We start from the raw sequence: 21,541 nt of genomic DNA on the forward strand, positions 1-21,541 counted from the left end.
ATTCACTAATATTAGCTTGATATGAGACTTGTGTGCAGACACGCGCACTCACCTTTAATGACAGGTAACGAGAACGGAACGACATGGCCGTCACGCTCTCGCTCCAGGATGTGGTGCATGAAGGCGACGTGGTCGCCGTCGGCCAACGGGATCTCTCTGTCACTGAGCTCGTGCTCCAGGCTGCTGTGGAAGAGGCTGAGCAGGAGCTCGTTGGGCAGACAGGGGGCACTGTGAATCTGCTCCACACTCTCCACTGCTGAGGAGTTTTAACACAACATGACAACAAGGAAGCGTAAGTTTGCATATTCACTTCTGAAGTAAACTGAGCAGCATGAGACCAGTACCTGTGCTGAAGGTGAGGAAGAGGAGTTCAACCTGCTGACATTTGGGCAGCAGCTGAACGAGGTCAAACTGAAAAGGAATCATGTGAACGTTGTCTTCGGAGGCGAGAGCTTCTCCTGCAAACGCAGAAACAAAACACACACACAGGTCTACATGTGAGTGAAACCCAACACTGACTGGCTATTGAATCAAAACAACAGTAAAAAAAAAACACTAAAGCATAGAAGCCATTAAGAATATATAGAATAATTTCTTTTGATCTAATATTTATGACTTTTTAGCTCAGAATTATGACTTTTTATCTCATAATTGTGACTTTTTATCTCATAATTCTAACTTTTTATCTCATAATTATGACTTTTTTTCATAATTTAGACTTTTTATCTCATAATTATAACTTTTTATCTCATAATTATAACTTTTTATCTCATAATTTTGACTTGAACGCCGCTTATCTCCATGTTTGTTGAACACTAGCAGACCAGTATGTGTGTATGAGTTCAGGATTTAAAACATCATTTTTCAACCCAGTACAGTTTCAGCGTGATGAAGCAGCAGTGTTGTCGTCGTGCATCACCTCTCACATCCTTGAGTACAGGTGGTAAAGAGCAAACCTGGTCCTTATTCTGACACAACTGGCTCAGATACTCAAAGGTCATCATGGTGGACATGCAGGTCAGATCCCTGGGGAAGATCTACGACGACACAAAGCAAACATTTTCAAACTCACATGAGAGGACATGTTATGACACGACCAGTTAGAAAAAGACGAATACTCACTGCTCGAGGGATCTCCTGGTAACTGAGGCCCTGGAAGTGTCGATGCTGGTCCATGCAGTTGGCCACTGTGCCAGTCTGTGGCTCCACCCAGCACTCGGTCACCAGGTTCAGCTCTGTATCCATGTCTACAGCCTCCACCTCTGTGTCGTTGTCGTCATCGGTGGAGAAGCTTGGGCAAAGTTAACAAATGCAACATCACAGCTCAACCACAGCTGCTCATAATGAAGTGGGGGTTTCTACGTCTACTGTTTTTGTGTATTTCGGGTGTGTTTTAATGGTCACTGACAAACAGATCCATGTATTTCTTATCCAAACACCGTCAAAGTCGGCACTGCGCACACATACACATACACACAGGTGCCCTTGGTCTCATTGGATAGTTATGAGACTAAAGGCCAGACAGATGTTATTTGCCTTGATGGATAGATAAAACAAGTGATGTAGCCTTGATTAAGGGCTGCAGTGATGATCGGTTAATCAGTCTTTGAATCGTCAACAACTCTGATAATCGATTCAGTTGCTTTGAGGGGTTTTCTGATTTCTTTTAGCATCTTAAATGTGAATATTTTTCTTGTTTATTTGCTTCAAATAACAAAGAAATCATTAAAACTTAATCATTTTGGATTGATTTCATCTCTTTCCTCATGTCTCTGAATGTTCATCGTCATCTTGGATTTGCTCCAAATCCAGTTCCATGTAGCCTCTAAGCATTTCTCCTCTCACCTCAATCAGCTGTGGAAGACATATTTTTCTCTCCACTCATGCCAAGTGTTTGTCTCTAAAAATGGTTTCATTGGTAATGAACACCAAAATGCAATTTTCTCTCCGGATTATGGCTGTTATAATTCTTACCTGTCCTTTGTCGAGGTAGAGTGCGGCGGGAACACGATGTACTGAATGATACAGGAGTGAATCTCTCGGTCCGTGTCCCCCGACATTCCCTGAAAGATGGAAATGACATCCAGCGCAGATCAAAAATAAAACCCAACTAAAAAAAAGGTATCAAATGGAAAAACATTCATTTCCTGTTGTTTCTTTGTACCTTCATCGGCAGCTCGATCACCATGTTTACGATGCCCTCTGTGCTGGCGGCGAAGTGGAAGCCTTCTGAGAGGCGGATGCTGCACAGACGTGAGAAGAACTGATTAGACATCAGAGTCAATGCAGCTGCTTATCTCACAGTTAAAGCAACCAAGTAGTAAATAATCACAACAAATATGTGTCCCAAAACATTAGGATGAAAAAAATAATAAAGTTGTGACTTGTTTCAAGTTTCTGTAATAACTGCCCACTTCATAAATAACATGCAGCGATACAGATGATTGAAAAATCGCAAATATTGCGCGTGATAAATTGTGTTTCCTATCAAAACAAAAGAGAAAAGAGTATAATGTCACTCAACTCTGAAGATATTAGTGCTAGGACTAGTTAATATTTGTTTCCTTGTGAGTGTTTCTTTGACCCAGTTGATTAAATTGATATAAACTTCATAGCCAAATTATAAAATACAACAAAATCTTATTGCAATAATTCTTCTTTCACCAGGATTAAAATGTCCAGTTATAATTGATAATTAACAGTTGATTATTCCATTATTTATTGACAACTAGAGCTGAAATAAATTACTCAATGAACCGTCACCTCTTTTGATCATCGATTTATCAGTTTGAAGCTTTTTTTCATGATTAAAACAAGATATCTGATTGTTTCCGCTTCTTAAATGTGAATATTTTCTTTGTTTCTTTGCTCCATAAAACAAAGAAATCATTAATAGTGAATAATTTTTGGTTTGTGGACAAAAACAAGACGAGAAAATAATGGACAGATTAATCGATTATGAAAATAATCGTTAGTTGCCGTTCTATTGACATCTATATTGATAATTGATTCATCTGTTTCAGTGGTTCCTTTGCCAACTATTAACAAATAACAAATAATTAAAACTGAATGATTCGAATGACATTTCAAAACATCATCATCATCATTTTGAGGTTTGGGGAAACACCGATTAAACTTTGTTGAACACTTTCTATAATTTCAATTTCATGGACCAAACAAAAAATGGAGTAAAGATTAATTAACAATTATTTGTTAGTTGGAGCCATATTGTTAATATACATATCATTTTATAAAACAGATTATAAAAATGTAACACCTCCACGAAACACAGAGGGCATGAACTCACTCGGAGAGCATGGAGAGGATGTGAGCTACGGCCTGCATGGCCACGGCCGGTCCCTGGCTGCTCTGCACGGCCCACACCCAGCGCTGATGCAGGAAGTAGCGGGACAGCGAGGCCAACGTGGAGGAGGCCGTCCGATTGGCGGCCATGCTGAGAGGCACGGCGGTGCTGGAGGGCTGTATGAAGTTCTCCATGTTTAAAATGAAGGGGGTCCTGAAGTCCAGCGGCAGCTTCTCGTACCTGCCGAGCACCCACAGTTTCAGAATACGGACATCCATCCACCACTTTATTAGGTACACCTGCTCCACCGCTTGTTAAAGCAACTATCTAAATCAGAGGCACGTTCACTGACCTGATGAGCAGCTTCTCCAGGGGCTTGTTGAAGACGACCACACAGGGTCTGTCTGACAGCGCAGGTTTGGGAGCAGGGATGGAGGGAGATTTGTTTGGAGATGGGTTCCCGACGACTTTCCTCTTGGTCTTGGGAGTGGCCTCTTTATTCTGGACACGGTGGGGGAAGCGAAGTTTGAGGATCTGCTCCCGCAGCTCTTCAACGATCTGATGATGGGGGGTGTAAATGAGACATGAATGGTAATATGGCACAATTTATTCAAGGTCCAATGCGTTGATTGGGGGGGTTGTTTGGCAAAAGTAAAAATCATTTGGTTTTCAAAGCTAGAAAAGACAAAGCTAGAAAAGACAAAGCTAGATAAGGCAGGAAAAGCTCTGCATAAAGGGTGTGAAAGGAAGAAGTGTTGTGTAAGGCACTTTAAATCATCTTTAAAGGCGACATAGAATGCTTGTATCACACATATATGTTAGTTATGGAGGTCTACTTACATATATTAACTTGTTTTCATGATTAAAAACCTCCTAATCGCTGCAAACGAGCCGATCAAAATATCTCCTCGCTGACGCTCTCGTCAGCCGCGCTGTTTCAGACCAAACAGTTGCTGTGATTGGCTAGCCAACGAGAGCTTTCCTACTGTCCTGTGATTGGCCAGGTACCTGGAAGTGACGTAATAGATAGGCCAGCGCTCAGATACACAGCTCCCCCTCTGGCACGGTGGATGCTCTGCATCTCAGCAGCTACAACGAGACTAGTTCTTCTTCTTCTTCTGCGGTTGAATGTATGCAACCGGATGTGCCCGGACTAGTGCCCTCACCGGGAGGCGCTACGGTGGTCAGAATTTCTGATGACGACATCAAATTAAGGAAGTGTCGATCCGCTTCGCAGAGCCCAGGAAAACAATACAACACTATTTTCTCAGCAGTGGCTGAACTGTTTGTTCTGAAACTTTAGGGTTTCATAAACGAGTTAATGACGCAGATACACACAAAAACGCAGCGTTAATTGGAGCTTCCGGTCTATGTCACCTTCAAACGGTCTAGAGAAGTGTTATATATATATATATATATATATATATATATATATATATAAAATACAAACATTCACCAGTTTCGATGCACATACCTTGTTTCTAACATGTGCCGGTGTGCCAATGGGGAAGCCGAGACGCAGCACCATGCAGGGCGTCTTGGAGATGAGACGAACCAGGTAGAAGGACGTGGGAGGCTGGTCAGAGGAACTGTGGAGACAACACACTCAATCTTACCCAAGAACAAAAAGTGCTTTGATCTTTAAGCACCAGTGGTTTTGGAACATTTAGGTTTGTGCTGCCTTTACACGAGTTCACTACTTGACACCCTGGACTACAGATGATGTGAGCACCTCAGCAAAAAGCTGGGTTTTTTTCATGGATTATTTGATTTTAATGCTTGAGGAAAATATCCCAGGTGATATAATTAGGGCTGGTTTCCAGTCCCAAACTTCAATTAATTTTCCTATTCAAGATATTTCAGAACAATGGCTGGGGGTAGTAGAGGAAATATTTGACATGGAAAGACTCACACACATTTGAGTCTAGGTGGGAAAAGTGGGTCGAGTATAAAGGAAAGCTGAACGACACCACAAATTAGGAAGGCTGTTGCACTACAATTAAAGAAGGAAGCTCACGTCACCTTGTTGATTTTAATATAGTTTTTACTGCCTTTTTTGTTTCCGTTTCTTTTACTTTATTGCATAATTGTTCTTTAATTTTAACTTTGGTATAAATACCTTAATTTGTAATACAGTTTATTACAATTTTAGTACATGAGGGCTCCATTTGGAGCTTTTTCCAACACAGGTCTTCAACTACATTGTAACACTGTCTATATGAGGACTTGTATGTTTACAAAATTTTCAATAAACTTTAAGTGAAAAAAAAAACTTGGATCTCTGTAACCTGGTGCACCACTAATAATAATATCAATATTCATAACTCGACAGAATAGCTGTCAGTGATCGTTCAAACTCAAGCATTTAAATCCACTGAGTTTCAATCCTGTGCTACAAAGACTGTGAAAATTAAATGATGTCATAATGTTTGTTTTTTTTGTTCTCTCACCTGTATATGAGTTTAACATACGAGTAACCCTCCACCAACACAAAGCTGCTCCAGTCCTTCAGCAGCGACGTGAGAGCAGAGTGGGAGATTCGACACTGAATGGTGCTGTAGCGTCCGTTGTTTCCGGCTGTGTGCAGGTGTTTGGGGACGGGCCTGAAGGAGGAGGAAGAAGAAGTTAGCAATGGAAGGTAACGCTAAAGAGGTCAAATTAAACAAACCCCAGCAATCTGTTCGTAGGTGCAGTGTGTTTACGCGGTTTCTTACATGTCGTGCTCCAGGATGATGGTAATGCGATGCATGTGCAGCCATCTCTGCCAGAAGTTTGCATCCATGGAGAGGATGGGCTTCCAGTAAGAGGCGAACTGGGACTGAGGGGAGTCTTTGGAACCACTGTGCTGCAGCGACAGGACCTGGAAACACAGGAGATTAGTCACTCATCAGTAAATGAGCATTGGGAGTGGATTAGACTGCTTTGGTGTTAAGTATTGGTTAACTCTTCACTCCAGGTCTACTGGTCCGTACTAGAGATCTAAATATTTAACAAATATACAAAAACTACAAGTAAAAATTATTTTAATGTCAAAATAAGTGCTACAACTTTGTTCAGTTGTGTGTTTTTTTATTAGCTATTGGTTAAAAAAAAGTAATCTATCAGGTGTCCATGTAGGACTGGGCAATTACTCAATTTAATTAATTGAATTTTAATTTGGTTGAGGATGATTTGTTTATAATGAAAATCGACTTCTCTTTAACTTCCCTTGCTGCTCCCTTTGGGCTTCTGTAGTTCATACTGGTGCATAGAGACTAATGAGAAGCAGTGGAGAGGTTGTTTCCTCAGGACCATGGAATAAGTCTGGTTTTTCAGTGTCAGACATTTGCTCAAAGTAAAAAATAAAGTGTAAAAAAAGAAGATTGTAGATTTGAATTACAGGACATTGTGGCCCTTCCCTACTACACACACACAATCATTCGTTAAAGGCAATCAGAGTGGGTTGAGAGAGCAATTATTGAACACAAAATTGAACAACTGCAGGCGTCCATTAATCTCAATTCATTCCCCGACCATTTAATGAACACGATAAACCACGGTTTGGGATTTTTGCAATGAATTACAAACCTCAAGGAAAACGGGTTCCTCTGCCACTGGATCTACACTAATCTATTTTTGTGGTGACCAGACTGTACATTTAAATAACGCTGCACTGAAAACAGCACAGTACCGGAGTGGTGGAGCCAGGAGGGATGTAGAAGAGAGGAACTCCATTTTTGGTGCTTTCAGGTATTGTGTAGTTCTCAGGGATGGAGTTGAAGGCCTGGAGGTGAACCAGCATCTGATCCGTCTGATTAATGCTGAAAGAACACGGTGAGGTCGAAAACACAGTCAGTCAGCACTTTTTGTATTCTTTAGTTAGACAGATGTTGTGATATATTGTGATCAGATTGTTTTGCAATGTATTGATTATCAGGAGTTACCCTCACATTAACAAACAAAACAAAACCTTTGCAATTCATGAATAAATACACTAATGACTAAAGTGCTACTGACTGTAATAGCAACTTACAAAAACTTTTATTATCAATTAATCTGACGATTATTGATACACTTGTTCAGCCCATGAAATGTGAAAATTTGCTGCATATAAAAACGTAATCATTTTGGTTTGTGGACAAAAAAATAATTGCCATTGTTTATCGTCTGAAAGAAACATTTTCCCTTCCAGTCCCAGATGTTGTACCTCTGTAGTGTGTTCCAAAAGCGTCGGATGACAGAGGTGCGGTACGGGCTGGTGATGGGTTTCCTCTGTGTGCAGCTGATGTCGTGCAGGATGTCGTAGCTCCCTTCCATCGTTACCTCCACCCGTGTGGTTCTCTTGGCAGGGTCCAGTGGCCAGGAGGCAGCGGCCAGGTACTCGATGTGCATGTTGTGTTTCCACAACAGCACCAGCTTCACCTCCAGCTGAGTGCCACCTTTAAAAAACAAAAACAATCTAAAAGTGTCACCAGGAATCTCTTTCTCAACAAAAAGTCCAACAAATCTCGACAAAAGTCAAGAGGTTTACCTTTCGTGAAGCTGATCTCTCTAATGGTGTAGCCCTCTCGCAGTCGCACAGACACTACGCTGAGTAAATGAGCATGAACCTCCTTCTCTGTGTGCTTCTTTCTCCTGATGACCAGTGCAGGGTTTCCACTGGCCGATACCAAGTGTTCATTGAACAGTTTGTGCTGGGAAACTACAAAACCATGAAAAAAAACAAAAACAATTATGATCACCATAACAGTGCCAACAAAAAATATAAATACACAAAAAGGAGTTTTTTGAATGTAGAAAATAGTGTCAGTAAAGCCAAGGAGAAAGATAAGATTTCTAAAACATAAATATTGTAAATATTTAACTTCAGTTGATCTGAACTGGTCATATTGGAAACATTAAACAATAAAAATAACTATTTATAATGTCAATTATTAGTGATGTTTTCCTCAACATCCACATTACTTATCATTATAAACTTATCATTGTCTGTAGGTGCATATTTTGGGGTTGCCCAAGGCTCAGTGTTTGGCCCATTAATGTTTACGGTACAAATAAATCTAATTTGTTGTCCACACATTTAGATATACTTAATTTGCTGATGTAACCTATATTTTTTACAATTAATAAATAGTATTCTTTTAACACAGGGTTGTATTTCTTCTTCTGTTCTGTTTCATTGGTACACAATTGGCTCTATTTTGTTTCGTTTTCATTATCAGAGTTTGTTCAAACTTGGTTTCTAGAAAGAAGTTGTCAGTCCTAGTGTCTCACCACAATAATACTCAGAATTCATGGACTCGGGAGTCTTGAGGAAGGAGTAGGTTAGGAAGGCCTTGTGGTAAGTGTTCATCTCTTGGCAGCTCAAGTCCACTTCAGGGCAGCTGGGTAGGTAGGAGCCAAATGTGGCCAATGAGATGAACTTCATCAGCTCCACATTGGGGATGTATCCAAAGCTGCAGTCATAGGAGTACGCACCACCGACCTGGAGCACAGACATCAAACACAGGTAAAGGAACAGTCACACTTTTGCAGAGTGGAATTACTGACTACCGTGTTGCAAATTCTAATTATTTTACAAAGAACACAGATCTTATTCATGGCTTCCTTCCCTTTTAGCCATAAACTTGTCCCCCTGTCATTTTTATTTGCCAGAAACTAAGAAGGATTAACATGATCTCAGTGGAACGTTGGTGTGTAACCAGCAACAGTACCCACCTACAGGTACAAACTGAGAACTAACAGTCTCTGGCAAATAGTTTTGGTTTTCCAAATATGATGTGATGTCATCATGTTTACCTGCACAAAGGAGCAGGCAATGGTTCCACTCCTGAGCTGGTTGAGCAGGGTTTCACACACGGCTACATCGGGAACACTGGTCACTCCATCTGTAATTATGATGATACCTGGAACGCACACACACAAAAATCTACCTTTTTAATTTTGTGTGACAAAGTTTCACAGCCCTCAAATGAAAGCTTGGGGGTTCAATAAATCAAATACATTAGAATTTCCAAACAAGAAGTTGCTGTGTGTTGTGTATTGGTTTGTTCCATGAGATGTCTCGTGTGAACTTGTGCTCGTGCACCATCTGACTGCAATCTGATCACGCAAAATTGATTTTGCGTTTTTAGGGGTACTCAAGGAAAAACCTACCAGCACTGGAGTTTGGAGGCAGCAGCTGCAGAGCCAGGATGCCCTGGCGAACCATGCTGACCAGACCCATATCAGCCGACACCATGGAGATGCCCTGCTTCCTGTGAGGCTGGTTGTATAGGTTGTTGTTGTTTTGCAGACCTGGGTTTTGGACTGGCTCCACGGTCTAAAGACACAAGGGAAAAAAACAAGAACATCAAGACTGTTGAAAATCATGACCAACCAGTAAATGGGGATTTTGGGGGATTATAAATGAAAGGAACGTCTGTCTCTCTCTGCGTTAACTCCATAACTGTTAAACCATTCACTTTACAGGCTTCAAACTTGGCAGCTTAAGATATGGTACTGCACTTACCTAAAAAGGAATTTGGCTCTCGAAAGCAAATTTCTTCAGGTGAAAGCCAGTATACATATATACATATATACATATAATGTATATACAGTATATATACACACACACACACACACACACATATATATATACACACATACATATATGTATGTATATGTGTGTATATATAAATATATACATATATACACACATATATGTATATATATATGTGTATGTATAGATATATATACACAAATCTATGTATGTATGTATATATACATACATATATACACATAAATGTATATATATACACATACACATATATATATATATATACACACACACATACACATATATATATACACACACATACATATATATATATATACACACACATACATACATACATACACTGCCTGGCCAAAAAAAAAGTCGCCACCTGGATTTTACTAAGCAAATAGGTAAGGGGTTGATGCAGTTGGTCAGGTCTAGGTTCTAGGTTATATATATATATATACACACACACACACACACACACACACATACATACATATATACAGGTATCCAGTCATGTTATCTGTTGATCCTCTTGGCCCACTTTACTGGCAATTTTCAAATTTGGGAAATTGTGATCTTCAGAAAAGGGTGTTAAATTACCCTCTAATGAGATTTTTTTTTTTTCTTTAAGTAAATACTCTCCCATAGGCACCACTGTCTGCAGTTTGACAATGTTTAGATAAGAAATGCAAGAGAACAGCTAATATTATTAATATTAGCACAAATATTAATAACCCACAGGATGCAGTAAGTGCAAATATAAAATAAATAGAGAAAGAAAATCCTAGTAAATCCCTTTGTTGGGGCTTATGGATTTATCAGAAAATTAGAAAGGTAGCTCCAGCCTCAGTGACAGCTAATGTGAGTTTATTGGATAAGAAAAGGTTTGTCATTTTGCCTTAGGGATTAACTTCCATCACAGAGCACAGGCGAGGTGGCTTCACTGAATAATACACGTAATGTACATCCAAAGAAGCTCTGCCATGATTTATACAATTATGTATAATGGTTTTAACGTAATGTTTGAATTCTAATGTCTTTGTAACATATTTTTTGCAATTTAAATCAAATCCAGCTCCTCACAATGACTTAACTCTGTGATGTGACTCTGCTGAAGCACTGAGCAGACACTTTATTTAATGATACGGGTGTCGCTAACTATGTAAGAAAATGTACAAAATGAGTATTATCATCCGTGAGTACTTGCCTGCTCGTGTTGCTGATGAAGGATCTCAGCGATGCTGCTCTCCACAGCTCTGAGCTGCTGATAGATGTGATGCAGGAAGTCACTGAGGTCGGTTCTGTCGAGCTGACAGCCTTGTACCAACACCTGCAGAAGAATCAAGGCTGTCAGATGACTGCTAGAACATCCACAGCACGTTTACGCAGCTATTACAAATATATGTAAACAACCAGCAAATAATGGGGAGATATTCTGACTGAAAAGTGAAACAAAATGAGTTCTGTGCTAAATGATGCTTTCAGTGTACTGAATTTAATTTGGGTTGTAAAGTCCCACGCTTAAACTGAACTAGTGTTCTCCAGAAGTCCACTCTGAAGCAGCAAGGACAGACCAGGTTTTTTCAGGTTAAGTGGGGTTGTAAAAGCTAAGTCAACACTGACTTCACTGTGCTCACAATTAGTGAGCCAGCAAGGGAAACGAAGACTTTCCTTGACTGAAAACATGAGAAAAACTGATTTTAGCCACTTAACAAATGGCTCCTCTCATAAATCCTTCACCTGCTTAAGTCTACAATATCTTAAAAATATATTCACCCCCGATTTCTTACCATTAGTCAGCCTTTTCCAACTGGAAACTACATTGTGAACGCTTCACTCCCCACACCAAAGCCCATTGAGAAAAACAGCCATTTCACATCACAGCACACCGGGGTTGTTGATCCACTGCTGCCTCCACCCGTACTTTCAAATGTGCTGTTTTGTGACTTGAAATTATTTGTTTGAATTCACCCAAGTGACACAAACTTACCAAACAAGGCAGCAGTAGACTCACAGCTCATTTGTCCCTATGAGCTAAAAATACCAATTTTCTCTATGGACTTTGGTGTGGGAGAGTGAGTGTTTTACAAACTTCAGTTTCCAGCCATCAAAGGCTGTTCAACAGTGAGATAAAATGTAAAACATAAAAATAACAAAAACAAGATGTCATGTAAGCCACTGTCCTATCACCTGATGGGAAGTGAGGCCAATAATTGATGAATATGCCAGAATGGTGACGAAGATCTTTGGCTTGAAAAGCCGATCTGTTCCAGGGATTGTGAACGGTTGTGCCAAACCAGCCAGACATCGTGACAAGGCATGAAAAACCTCATCGAAGATCATCTCTCCTGTGCTGTCATCCTGCGGCGCAGAGAGAAACAACTCAGACACAAATGAATTCTGTCACTGCTGTACTCCGTGCTTCAACAGCTTCATGCCGTTCTGGTACAAAGGATTATTATTCTACTGAAGGACGTAGGAGGAACTAAACACAACAATCACTTCTGACTTGTAAGGTATGGTAAAACTTTAAAGCTCCAGTGTGTAACTTCTGTTGCCAAAACACCTCAAATAAGCCATCCAAACTTTCTGAATGGACGATTCTAGGTCCATATTTCAACCTACCACACTCGTGTTTCAGAGAACCAGGGATAACTCCTTAACCTAAGGTTTGCTGACATCAGTTTTGCTGTCTATTTACCACAACTTTGGTATTTTTGGAGTCAAGCATTTTCTAGCAAAGGGGGATTATTGTTGACTGGCATCAAATTGATATTTTTACAGGAAAATTATTATTGTAAATGTATAATAATCAAAGGCATCACGTCAAAGATGATCATTGTTATGTAAACAACAATGGGCCTGTAATATTTTGTTGCCCGTGTTTATTTAGGAAACTGTGTCTATGTCTTACCACAATCCCTGTGGAGGGGCTGAGGTCCAGCTCGATGATGAAGCGGTACCTCCGGGCCAGAAAGGTGGCCCGAGTGGACGGCATCAGCATGTGTGGGTACAAAGTAGGAGAGAAGTCCGGCTGCCATCCTTTCGGTAAGATGCTCAACAAATCCAACTCATTCTCTGAGTTAAGCTGTGAATGCAGGATGATAACAGTCAAAAAGGTTTTTTCTTGTATTTTGTAACTTTTAGATGGCAGTTAAGGCTCAGTGGTAAACAACTTAGTAGCTTCCTCAACAAGCTTATGTCATTTAAAAGAGGTTAAAAAAGACGATTCTCAGAAATGTGATATCTTTATCGATATCACACACAAAATTGGTATCAAGCCACCCAGTGGATGAGCAGAAAGGTTTCACCGTGAAACAGGAGGTAAAATAAAGTATCTACACTCTGGCCTAGCACTGTTTGCCACTATCATGGTAACAGTGAAAAGGGAAGGAACTCACTAGTTCAGGCTTTGAGGCCGGCCAGATGACTTGGTTAAGTTTACCAAGGAACCACGCCAGACGCACATTCCTGGAGATGCGATACTCCTCTTTCATCAGCAGGTAGATATGGTCAGCCTCCTCCACCTGATGAAAAGAAGCACATGTACACACGTATATACAGTTTATTTTTCAGAGCTCATTTAGTGGACATATGGTATATCAGGCAAACAAGCGTAAGACAGCTGTACGCAGGATTGGAGAGGCAGCAGAAAGAGCCACTTGTTGGCTATGGCACAAAAGCCCAAAAACACTCAGACAAGATTGGGCACCATCTAACAAGTGCCTTAAGAGTGACTGCATGTATTTGGATGTACTAAAGAAGCTGAGGATTTCACAAAGTCATTGTAACTGTTTGTTATTATACAATTTGGCCTACGACATCAATACAACATGGATTAGTTTCCAGTTCAGCCAATGTGTGAACTGTTGTCTACAATATGCAATACACTGACTTTGCATGAATACCTCATTTAACACACACACACACACACATTTGTATAGCATTCATAGTGCCTAACCCTAACCTTTCCCCTAAACCTAATTCTAACCCTAAAATCATTTGTTAAGGGTGTCAGAATGTGAGGACCAGCCAAAATGTCCTCACTTCCTCAGTATACAAGTTCTTACAAGAACACACACACACACACAGTTCTCATGTTCACTGACAGCTTGGCAGCTCCTGCAAACTGCTAAGCTAACCAGCCGCTAGCACAAGTTTGTACCCGAGCACACAAGTCAGCACGGGCCTCCGTGGAGACCGCTTTAAATCACGGTTCACCTAAACCTGGACTTTGTTGCGTTTTGGACTCTCTCAGCACATGTGACCAAACAGAAAATGGGGCTTTCTTCTACCCCCCCAGTAACGCAGCCTGTGTGCGTTTTGAACGTGAACAGAAGCTAACATTACCTCATTGTCCTGTTTCTCTGCCATGCCTTGTGTATCATACGGACTGCGGGGATGTTAGCGAGCCTCGGCTAACATATATCCACTGAGTTCTGTCTGTGCAAAACAACCGCTGCTGTTTCTTGTTTATCATCTGTGCTGTGACTTACTGACTGCACATACACACACACACACACCACTGTCAGGGCACATAGGGTGACAGCACATACGCATCCGGTTATGTCTTTCAAAATAAAACGTGGAAATGGGTATAAAAGAAAAGTGAGGATTGTTTTTAGGTGAGGTTAAACTTCACTAAAACTGAAGAGCAGCAAATTCCGTTGCATACAATGCAATGAAGTCAAGCAATGCCATAATTTAAAGGGCCAATGTGTAGAATAATGATATCTAATGGTAACACAGCATAGGAAAGAAAACTATCTAAGACAGAGGTCTCAAACTCATGTGGCTGCAATTAACGATTATTTTCCTAATCGATTAATCTGTCGATTATTTTCTTGAGTAATCGTTGATCACTGTTTGTCAAACCTGGAAATAATGAGGTTCTCAAATGTCTTGTTTCTGTGCACAAACCAAAATGATTCACTTTTAATGATTTCTTTGTTATGTAGAGCAAAGAATAAACAAATAAAATGTTCACATTTAAGAAGCTAAAACAACCAGAAATCTTGTTTTAATATTTAAAAAAACGATTCAAACCGATTAATCGATTTTCAAAATAAGTGACGATTAATTTAGTAATCGATTAATCGAGTAATTGTTTCAGCTCCAGTGTGGCCCTCTTATTGATTTCATGCGGCCCATTGTCATAATGAAAACATGTTCCTTGATCTCCTCCTAAATAATACTGTGCGTATGCTGATGTGATAGAATATAGACAAACTGAAAGAACTGAATACGTTTGTATTTTTATCATGTGTCGTTTTTTTCTTTTCTTTTTGGTCTTTGGCTTCTAACTCCCTCCCTCTCCCTGTATGTTTGATTTGCCCATTTTCATAATAATAACAATAATAACAACAATAATAATAATAATAATATAGTATACTATTTTTTGGATTCATTTTGCATCATAAATGTTGTAATAAACACTTTTACTTTTAACTTCATCATACTTTTGGTTATTGCCATTTTTTAAAAAGCATGAAAGTTCTTTTATTTTTAAGTCAAATTCGATGAACTTCCGCAGCAGCACGTGATCCGGAAGTGCCGCTTCCCCTTTATCTCCCTAAAAACAAAAAGTGGACCAACCTCGAAATTAACTTTGTTTTTGTGTTTTTTTGTCAAGAATTACACCAATACGCTGCCACAATAAAAGTATTCAAAAATAATTACGATAATAAAATGGCCACATTTTAACAAAGTTTCACATCGGCTCAAATATATAATGTGTCATTTCTGAAAAAGGAATATATAATATATATTTATATACATGCATTAATAAGTGCATTAATCATTTAAAATATACGTAAAAAAATGTGTTTATTTAAAAAAAGGAAAACTGTGTCGCATGATGATGACGTCACGACAAACGCGACCCGTGCTGTCGTCTTCTTCCACGCTGGTCAGCCGAAGGTAAAGTTTATGTTTCCAACCGACGTTTCCGGCTGTTTTTGTTTTAAATCAGAGAGAGGGGACACTGAGTCCTTGTTCGGACAAACATTAAGTCATTAAGTCCTTGGTTCTGTGTCCCGCGGACAGCTCCGTGTCCCTCATTAATACCCGTGGTCTCCACGCTTTAAAACCATGGAGACCAAGCGCTTAGACTCGAAGGGGAAGAAAAACAAACCGGGGAAGAAGTTTGACGGCGCCGACCCGGTGAAAAACTTCGAGAGATGGAAGAAAAAGTACAGTAAGACGAAAGCACGCGTGAAGCGAGAGAGAGCCGGCCAGAAGAAACCCGAGTGGCAGGTGGAGCGTGAGTACATCCACAAGCTGGTCAGCAGATACGGACAAATCAACGCCAAGGACGCTGTCAAGTTTTCAGACTTCCCCATTTCAAAGAAGACGCTGCTGGGTCTTCAGGGGGCTCAGTACAGGCAGCCTACAGAGATCCAGAGGCAGACCATTGGCTTCGCTCTGCAGGGTAAAGATGTTCTGGGCGCAGCCAAGACTGGCTCGGGTAAGACTTTGGCTTTTCTCATACCAATCCTGGAGTGTCTTTTCCGACAGCAGTGGAGCTCCATGGACGGCCTCGGTGCCCTCATTATATCCCCCACCAGAGAACTTGCGTATCAGACTTTTGAAGTTCTTCGCAAGATTGGCAAGAACCACGAGTTCTCAGCAGGACTCATCATTGGCGGCAAGGAGCTGAAGAGTGAGACCGAGAGGATCCACCGCACCAACATCGTCATCTGCACCCCGGGCCGGCTGCTCCAGCACATGGACGAGACGGCCGCCTTCCATGCATCCGACCTGCACATGCTGGTCTTGGACGAGGCCGACCGCATTCTCGACATGGGTTTCGCGGATACTCTGAATGCCATCCTAGAGAACCTGCCCAAGACCCGGCAGACGCTGCTGTTCTCCGCCACTCAAACCAAGTCGGTCAAAGACCTGGCCCGGCTCAGCCTCAAAGACCCAGAGTATGTGTGGGTGCATGAGAAAGCAAAGTTCAGCACACCGGCGACCTTGGAGCAGAGCTATGTGGTGTGTGAGCTCCACCAGAAGGTCAACATGCTCTTCTCCTTCATCAGGAGCCACTTGACAAAGAAGATCATCGTTTTCTTTGCCTGCTGCAAGGAGGTGCAGTACCTGTTCCGTGTCTTCTGCCGCCTCAGACCAGGCATGCCCCTTTTGGCTTTGCATGGCAAGCAGCAGCAAATGAAGAGGGTGGAGGTCTACAACGACTTCATCAGAAAGCAGAACGCTGTACTCTTCGCCACTGATATTGCTGCCAGAGGCCTGGACTTCCCCACCGTCAACTGGGTGCTGCAGTTCGACTGTCCAGAGGATGCAGACACCTACATCCACAGGGTGGGGCGGACTGCCCGGTACAAGGAGGGTGGAGAGGCCCTGCTGCTGCTTCTGCCCTCTGAGGAGAAGGGCATGCTGACTCAGCTGCAGGAGAAGAAAGTTCCTATCAATAAGATTCAAGTGAGACATCACACACACACACAGGTTCACACAGCTGTCCATTGAGGACTTGCATTGACTTCCATTCATTTGGACAGCCTGATAAAAGCATTAGTTCTAACCTTAACCATAACCAGTTCATTTAAAGTTAAAACTTTAGTCCTAAACTTAACTTAACATAAAAGAAAAAAAAGGATGTCATCATCCTCTTGATTTTCTTTTCCTACATGAACCCCTGGGTAATTATGACATTTAATGTCCTTGAGGATGAACAGCTTATTCAGTCTCATGTACTGATAGTTTTGGGAACTTCTTAAAATCAAACTCAGCTGTTTCGGGGGTTAACATTGTAAAACTGAGAATTCTAAATATCACTTTCTATAACAAAAACATCTTTAAAAGTTTTTAAAGAGATGAAATAGAGCTGAAAAACACATTTCAGGAAGGTTCTATTCACAATGAGGTGTGTATTATCTACACATGTAAAATATTTATTATTGTAATAATAATAAAATAATAATGAACTACTTATATTCCAAGTACAAAGATTAAACAGTCAGACTTTTGCCATTTAAAAAAAATAAATGGCATTTGCAGCTGCACTATTCATTACTATTTACATTTTCACTCTCTGTGTGTGGTTCACTGAGTCGTGTTAAAATGAAGTCGATTTCTTTATACTGTATGTTCAGTCATACTTAAGTATGAGATTATTTGTGTGATTTTAAAAAGCCAATCAGTTCCTGTGACTATTCTAATATATTAAAAAGCTACAAAAAACGAGATAGATGTGTTTATATGAATCCAGTCGTTTATAAAAACAACTCTTTCTATTTTCATATTCGATTAATCTGTTGGGATATTTTCTTGATTACTTGAGCACTTGTTTGGTCCTGAAAAATGTTGTTTGAATGCATCTCATTAGCTGCGAACACGTTGTGAACCCTACATTACTTTCACTAGCTCTCATGTGCTGTAGTTAAGAATATATAAATGAATACCATTATATTCAAATAACATTTTTGCTAGAAATGCCCATCCCTAAATCAGTATTATTGTGTGTTTGATTCCAGGTGAACCCAGAGAAGCTGCAGGCTGTCCAGCAGAAGCTGCAGGCCTTCCTGGCCCAGGAGAAGGAGCAGAAGGACAGAGCTCAGAGGTGTTTTGTGTCCTACCTGCGCTCCATCTACCTAATGAAGAACAAAGAGGTGTTTGACGTCTTTAAACTGAAGATCCAGGAGTACGCCGTCTCCCTGGGCCTCGCTGTGGCTCCGAGAGTGCGCTTCCTGAATAAAGCTCAGGTACAGAGAGCTGAGAAGGACGGGCAGAGAGAGGAGCAGCAGTCTGAGGAGGAGGAGGAGCTGAAGAGCTTTAAGGCCACGCTCACGGGAAACGCTCCTCATGAAGGTCAGAACTCAGAATCAGAAGAGTCCAGCAATGGTGAGGAAAGTGATGATGAGCAAGATGTGAAGCAGAAGAGGATGTTACTGCTAGGTGCAGGTGACAACAGCGAGGAGGAGGATGATCTGAAGGACCTGGATCTGTTCACGGTGAAAACAAAGGATGTCTTCAGTGTCACACAGGAGCAGGAGGACCCAGAGGAGTCTCCTGAGGACCCCAAAAAGAAAAAGGCAGTGACAAAGTACACAGAGGCCAAAAAGATCCTTAAGAAAAAGTTTAAAGTCAACACCAAAGTGACTTTCGATGAGGAAGGAGAGGCTGTGCAGCTGTGGCCACCTGTCCAATACACAGTGGCTAGCGAAGAGGAGGAAGAGGAGGATGTTTCAGGTATCAACGTGGAGAAGGCCAAGGAGAGACTGAAACGTGAAGATCAGGAGTTTGACAAGCAGGAGTACAGCCGCAAGGTGAAGGCCAAACACAGAGAGAAGCGGCTGAAGGCCAAGGCAGCCAGGAGGGAGGCCAGTCGACAGCACGGAGAGCAATCTGACGACGAAGAGGACGAGGTGCACGCGTACCTGGCCAATTACAGTGACGAAGAGTTTGACCCCAGCACACTGCCTGACCCTGACAAAGTGCGCTCTCAGCAGGAAGAGGAGGATGAAGAGGAGGACGATCATGTGACAAGATCAACGAAAAGGCAGCAGAGCAGCGATGACGAGGATGAAGAGCTCGCAGCAGGGAAGAGGAAGAAAGTGAAGGTGAATGATGAGCACAAACCTCTGGACACTGGTCTCTCTCTGGCTGAGGATGAGGAGTTAGTGTTGCATCTGTTAGGAGGACAGTAGAGCCGGGAAGGTTTGCAGTCGCTATGGAAACACCAGTGAAATAGAACTCAAGAAGAAAGTCAGGAGTCGCATGAGAAAAAAACCCATAATATTCCTCTTGTATAACTGGTTGTTTTTTTTACAGCCGCAACTAAAGTCCAAACTAACTCAAAGTAAACAGCAAATGTGACTTAATGAGGACCACACATGTGTGATTTAATCAGAATTGATTGCCAATAACTACACAACCCATTTACGATCATCATGTCAGCAGAGGCACAATGAAAAACAGATTTTAGCCACTTAAGGTTCACCTAATAGAATCCTCTTTGGCTTCTCCCTTTAGGGGTCGCCAAAGTAGATAATGGGTTCACCTAATAGAATCTACTTCTACATTATATTAACATCTTTGCCACTTTATGTCACTGTTAATCAGTCTTCTCTGACTGGAAACTCACGGTTGCAATCTGCCTGATCTTTCACACCAAACTCCATAGAAAACAACATTTTTGTAGCTCAAGGGAACAGAGGAGCTGCTGGTCCGCTGCTGCCCTGTGGTGAGTGTGTCACTGAGGCAAATCCAAACAAAGGATTACAAACACTGAAGTCACAAAATAACACATTTGAACTTACTAATGGAAGCAGTAGTGGATCAACAATGTCTGTGTGCTGTGGCAAAAATACACTGATTTTCTCTATGGGCTTTGGTGTAGGGAGTGAAAAGCTGGCGAACTGTGACATAATCATATATTTTAAGTGAACATTTTGTTAAGTAGCTTAAAAAATCTGTTTTTCCTGCTGGAAGCCATGTTTTCAGTGCAAGCGTCCACATCACAAGCTGGTCATAAGTGTCCCACGCTGGTAAATGTTCACTTCCCTTTTTACAGTTTGTAATGCAGACTCATTGTAACACAGCTGTCAGCTCTGAGGGCAAGCAGAGGTAATGCTGATGACATCACAGCATGACATCACCAGTGATCTTATTTAAGCATTTTAACAGCATCATCGTCATCATTTCCTCATAGTAGAATGAATATACAACAGAAATGCAGGATTTAATCTCAGGAGATTAATTTCCTTGTTTAACTTGGTGTGATGTAATGATTGACATTTTACCCTTTTTTTTCTCAATTTGCTTCATCATCGTATGAGATTTATTCAATATTTAACATGATTTATGGTAGATGGTGGATAGATGGATGTCTTCTCTTCCGTAATCAGTGTCAGAGAACATTATTGTGACATTGGAATAAACTTGGATGTTGAGCAGTTGTGCTTAAAAGATTTGACTTTGCTCATTTGTGTGTTGAGTTTCATGGTTTTTGACCACAGGTTTTACATTTCACAAGAGCTGCATTACATTTAGATGACATGTTTTCAAGTATCCTGAGATGGAACTGAATAACTGAATAATGGTAGGGTCACTTTTTGTGTCAAATAAGACGTAGAAACTTACTTCTCGAATCAAAAAATGATCTGGTTAATTACAGGTAGCTTAAAAAAGATTTTTCCATTGCACTTGAGTTTTTGTGACACATCTTTAATCGACTCAACCTTTAAACCAAATACTAACATGTTTTTCTCACAATTTTACCCACTTGGTGAGCATGTAAACTAGTTTATGGAACAACATCATACCCATCACTCTTTGCTCTTGAAGGTGTCATTTAATATTTAAAAGATAATGAAAAGTGAAGAGTGTAGCATGCAGTGGCATAAAAAAGTAACTGAGTTTCAGATAAAGATGTCAGCAGTTGAATATGTGCACAAAAAACAGCACTTTCTTCAAAAGAGTGTTAGAGTAGATCTCAACAATGTAAAACCAGAAGGTTAAAAGAGAATTAAAGAAATAAATTACTGGATTAATGCTTTGAGTATTCATCAGAAATGTTACACTTTAATTATGGACTGTACAGTCTGTCAGACTTTATTTAAGAATAATCATATTTTATGTATCATTAAATACATTTTTGCTGGTTTTGATCATATATAAAATGTTGCACAGCTGTTTCCAGCAGGTGGTGTAGAATGACTAAGATGTTTCTCCGTCCCTATAACATTAAAGACAAC

The 21,541-nt window shown here is 40.8% G+C and overlaps 2 protein-coding genes across 15 annotated transcripts in view; one reads left to right on the plus strand and one right to left on the minus strand.

The window, feature by feature from the left end:
- szt2 (SZT2 subunit of KICSTOR complex) overlaps nt 1-14,352 on the minus strand; it is a 102,486-nt gene extending 88,134 nt beyond the window's left edge. For 12 of the 14 annotated variants that reach the window (XM_058638904.1, XM_058638910.1, XM_058638906.1 and 9 more), the window contains exons 1-22: nt 14,178-14,352; nt 13,229-13,354; nt 12,742-12,915; nt 12,018-12,188; nt 11,035-11,157; nt 9,440-9,605; nt 9,083-9,189; nt 8,558-8,768; nt 7,815-7,985; nt 7,491-7,722; nt 6,975-7,104; nt 6,019-6,164; nt 5,755-5,907; nt 4,779-4,893; nt 3,657-3,862; nt 3,308-3,544; nt 2,165-2,243; nt 1,975-2,063; nt 1,123-1,291; nt 920-1,037; nt 345-458; nt 53-256 (exon numbers count right to left, since the gene is read on the minus strand). In XM_058638904.1, the coding sequence (XP_058494887.1) occupies nt 53-256; nt 345-458; nt 920-1,037; nt 1,123-1,291; nt 1,975-2,063; nt 2,165-2,243; nt 3,308-3,544; nt 3,657-3,862; nt 4,779-4,893; nt 5,755-5,907; nt 6,019-6,164; nt 6,975-7,104; nt 7,491-7,722; nt 7,815-7,985; nt 8,558-8,768; nt 9,083-9,189; nt 9,440-9,605; nt 11,035-11,157; nt 12,018-12,188; nt 12,742-12,915; nt 13,229-13,354; nt 14,178-14,201 (3,265 nt within the window). In that variant the 5' untranslated portion in view covers nt 14,202-14,352. The remainder of the gene's footprint in view (nt 1-52; nt 257-344; nt 459-919; nt 1,038-1,122; nt 1,292-1,974; nt 2,064-2,164; nt 2,244-3,307; nt 3,545-3,656; nt 3,863-4,778; nt 4,894-5,754; nt 5,908-6,018; nt 6,165-6,974; nt 7,105-7,490; nt 7,723-7,814; nt 7,986-8,557; nt 8,769-9,082; nt 9,190-9,439; nt 9,606-11,034; nt 11,158-12,017; nt 12,189-12,741; nt 12,916-13,228; nt 13,355-14,177) is intronic. The other 2 variants (XM_058638912.1, XM_058638898.1) reach the window with 1 other exon arrangement.
- A 1,350-nt stretch (nt 14,353-15,702) lies between these two features.
- ddx10 (DEAD (Asp-Glu-Ala-Asp) box polypeptide 10) lies at nt 15,703-20,760 on the plus strand. The gene is made up of 2 exons (XM_058639067.1): nt 15,703-17,267; nt 18,320-20,760. Exons 1-2 carry the CDS (start codon nt 15,918-15,920, stop codon nt 19,490-19,492), a joined length of 2,523 nt encoding a protein of 840 aa, XP_058495050.1. The 5' UTR covers nt 15,703-15,917; the 3' UTR covers nt 19,493-20,760.
- The last annotated feature ends 781 nt before the right edge of the window (nt 20,761-21,541 follow it).

This window comes from Solea solea, chromosome 9 (genome assembly GCF_958295425.1).
Source record: "Solea solea chromosome 9, fSolSol10.1, whole genome shotgun sequence".
Lineage (NCBI taxonomy): Eukaryota > Metazoa > Chordata > Actinopteri > Pleuronectiformes > Soleidae > Solea > Solea solea.

Coding starts and splice junctions, on each gene's coding strand:
- ddx10 (XM_058639067.1), top strand. CDS start 15,918: ATGGAGACCAAGCGCTTAGACTCGAAGGGGAAGAAAAACAAACCGGGG. Junction 17,268..18,319: donor TTCCTATCAATAAGATTCAA/GTGAGACATCAC, acceptor GTTTGATTCCAG/GTGAACCCAGAGAAGCTGCA.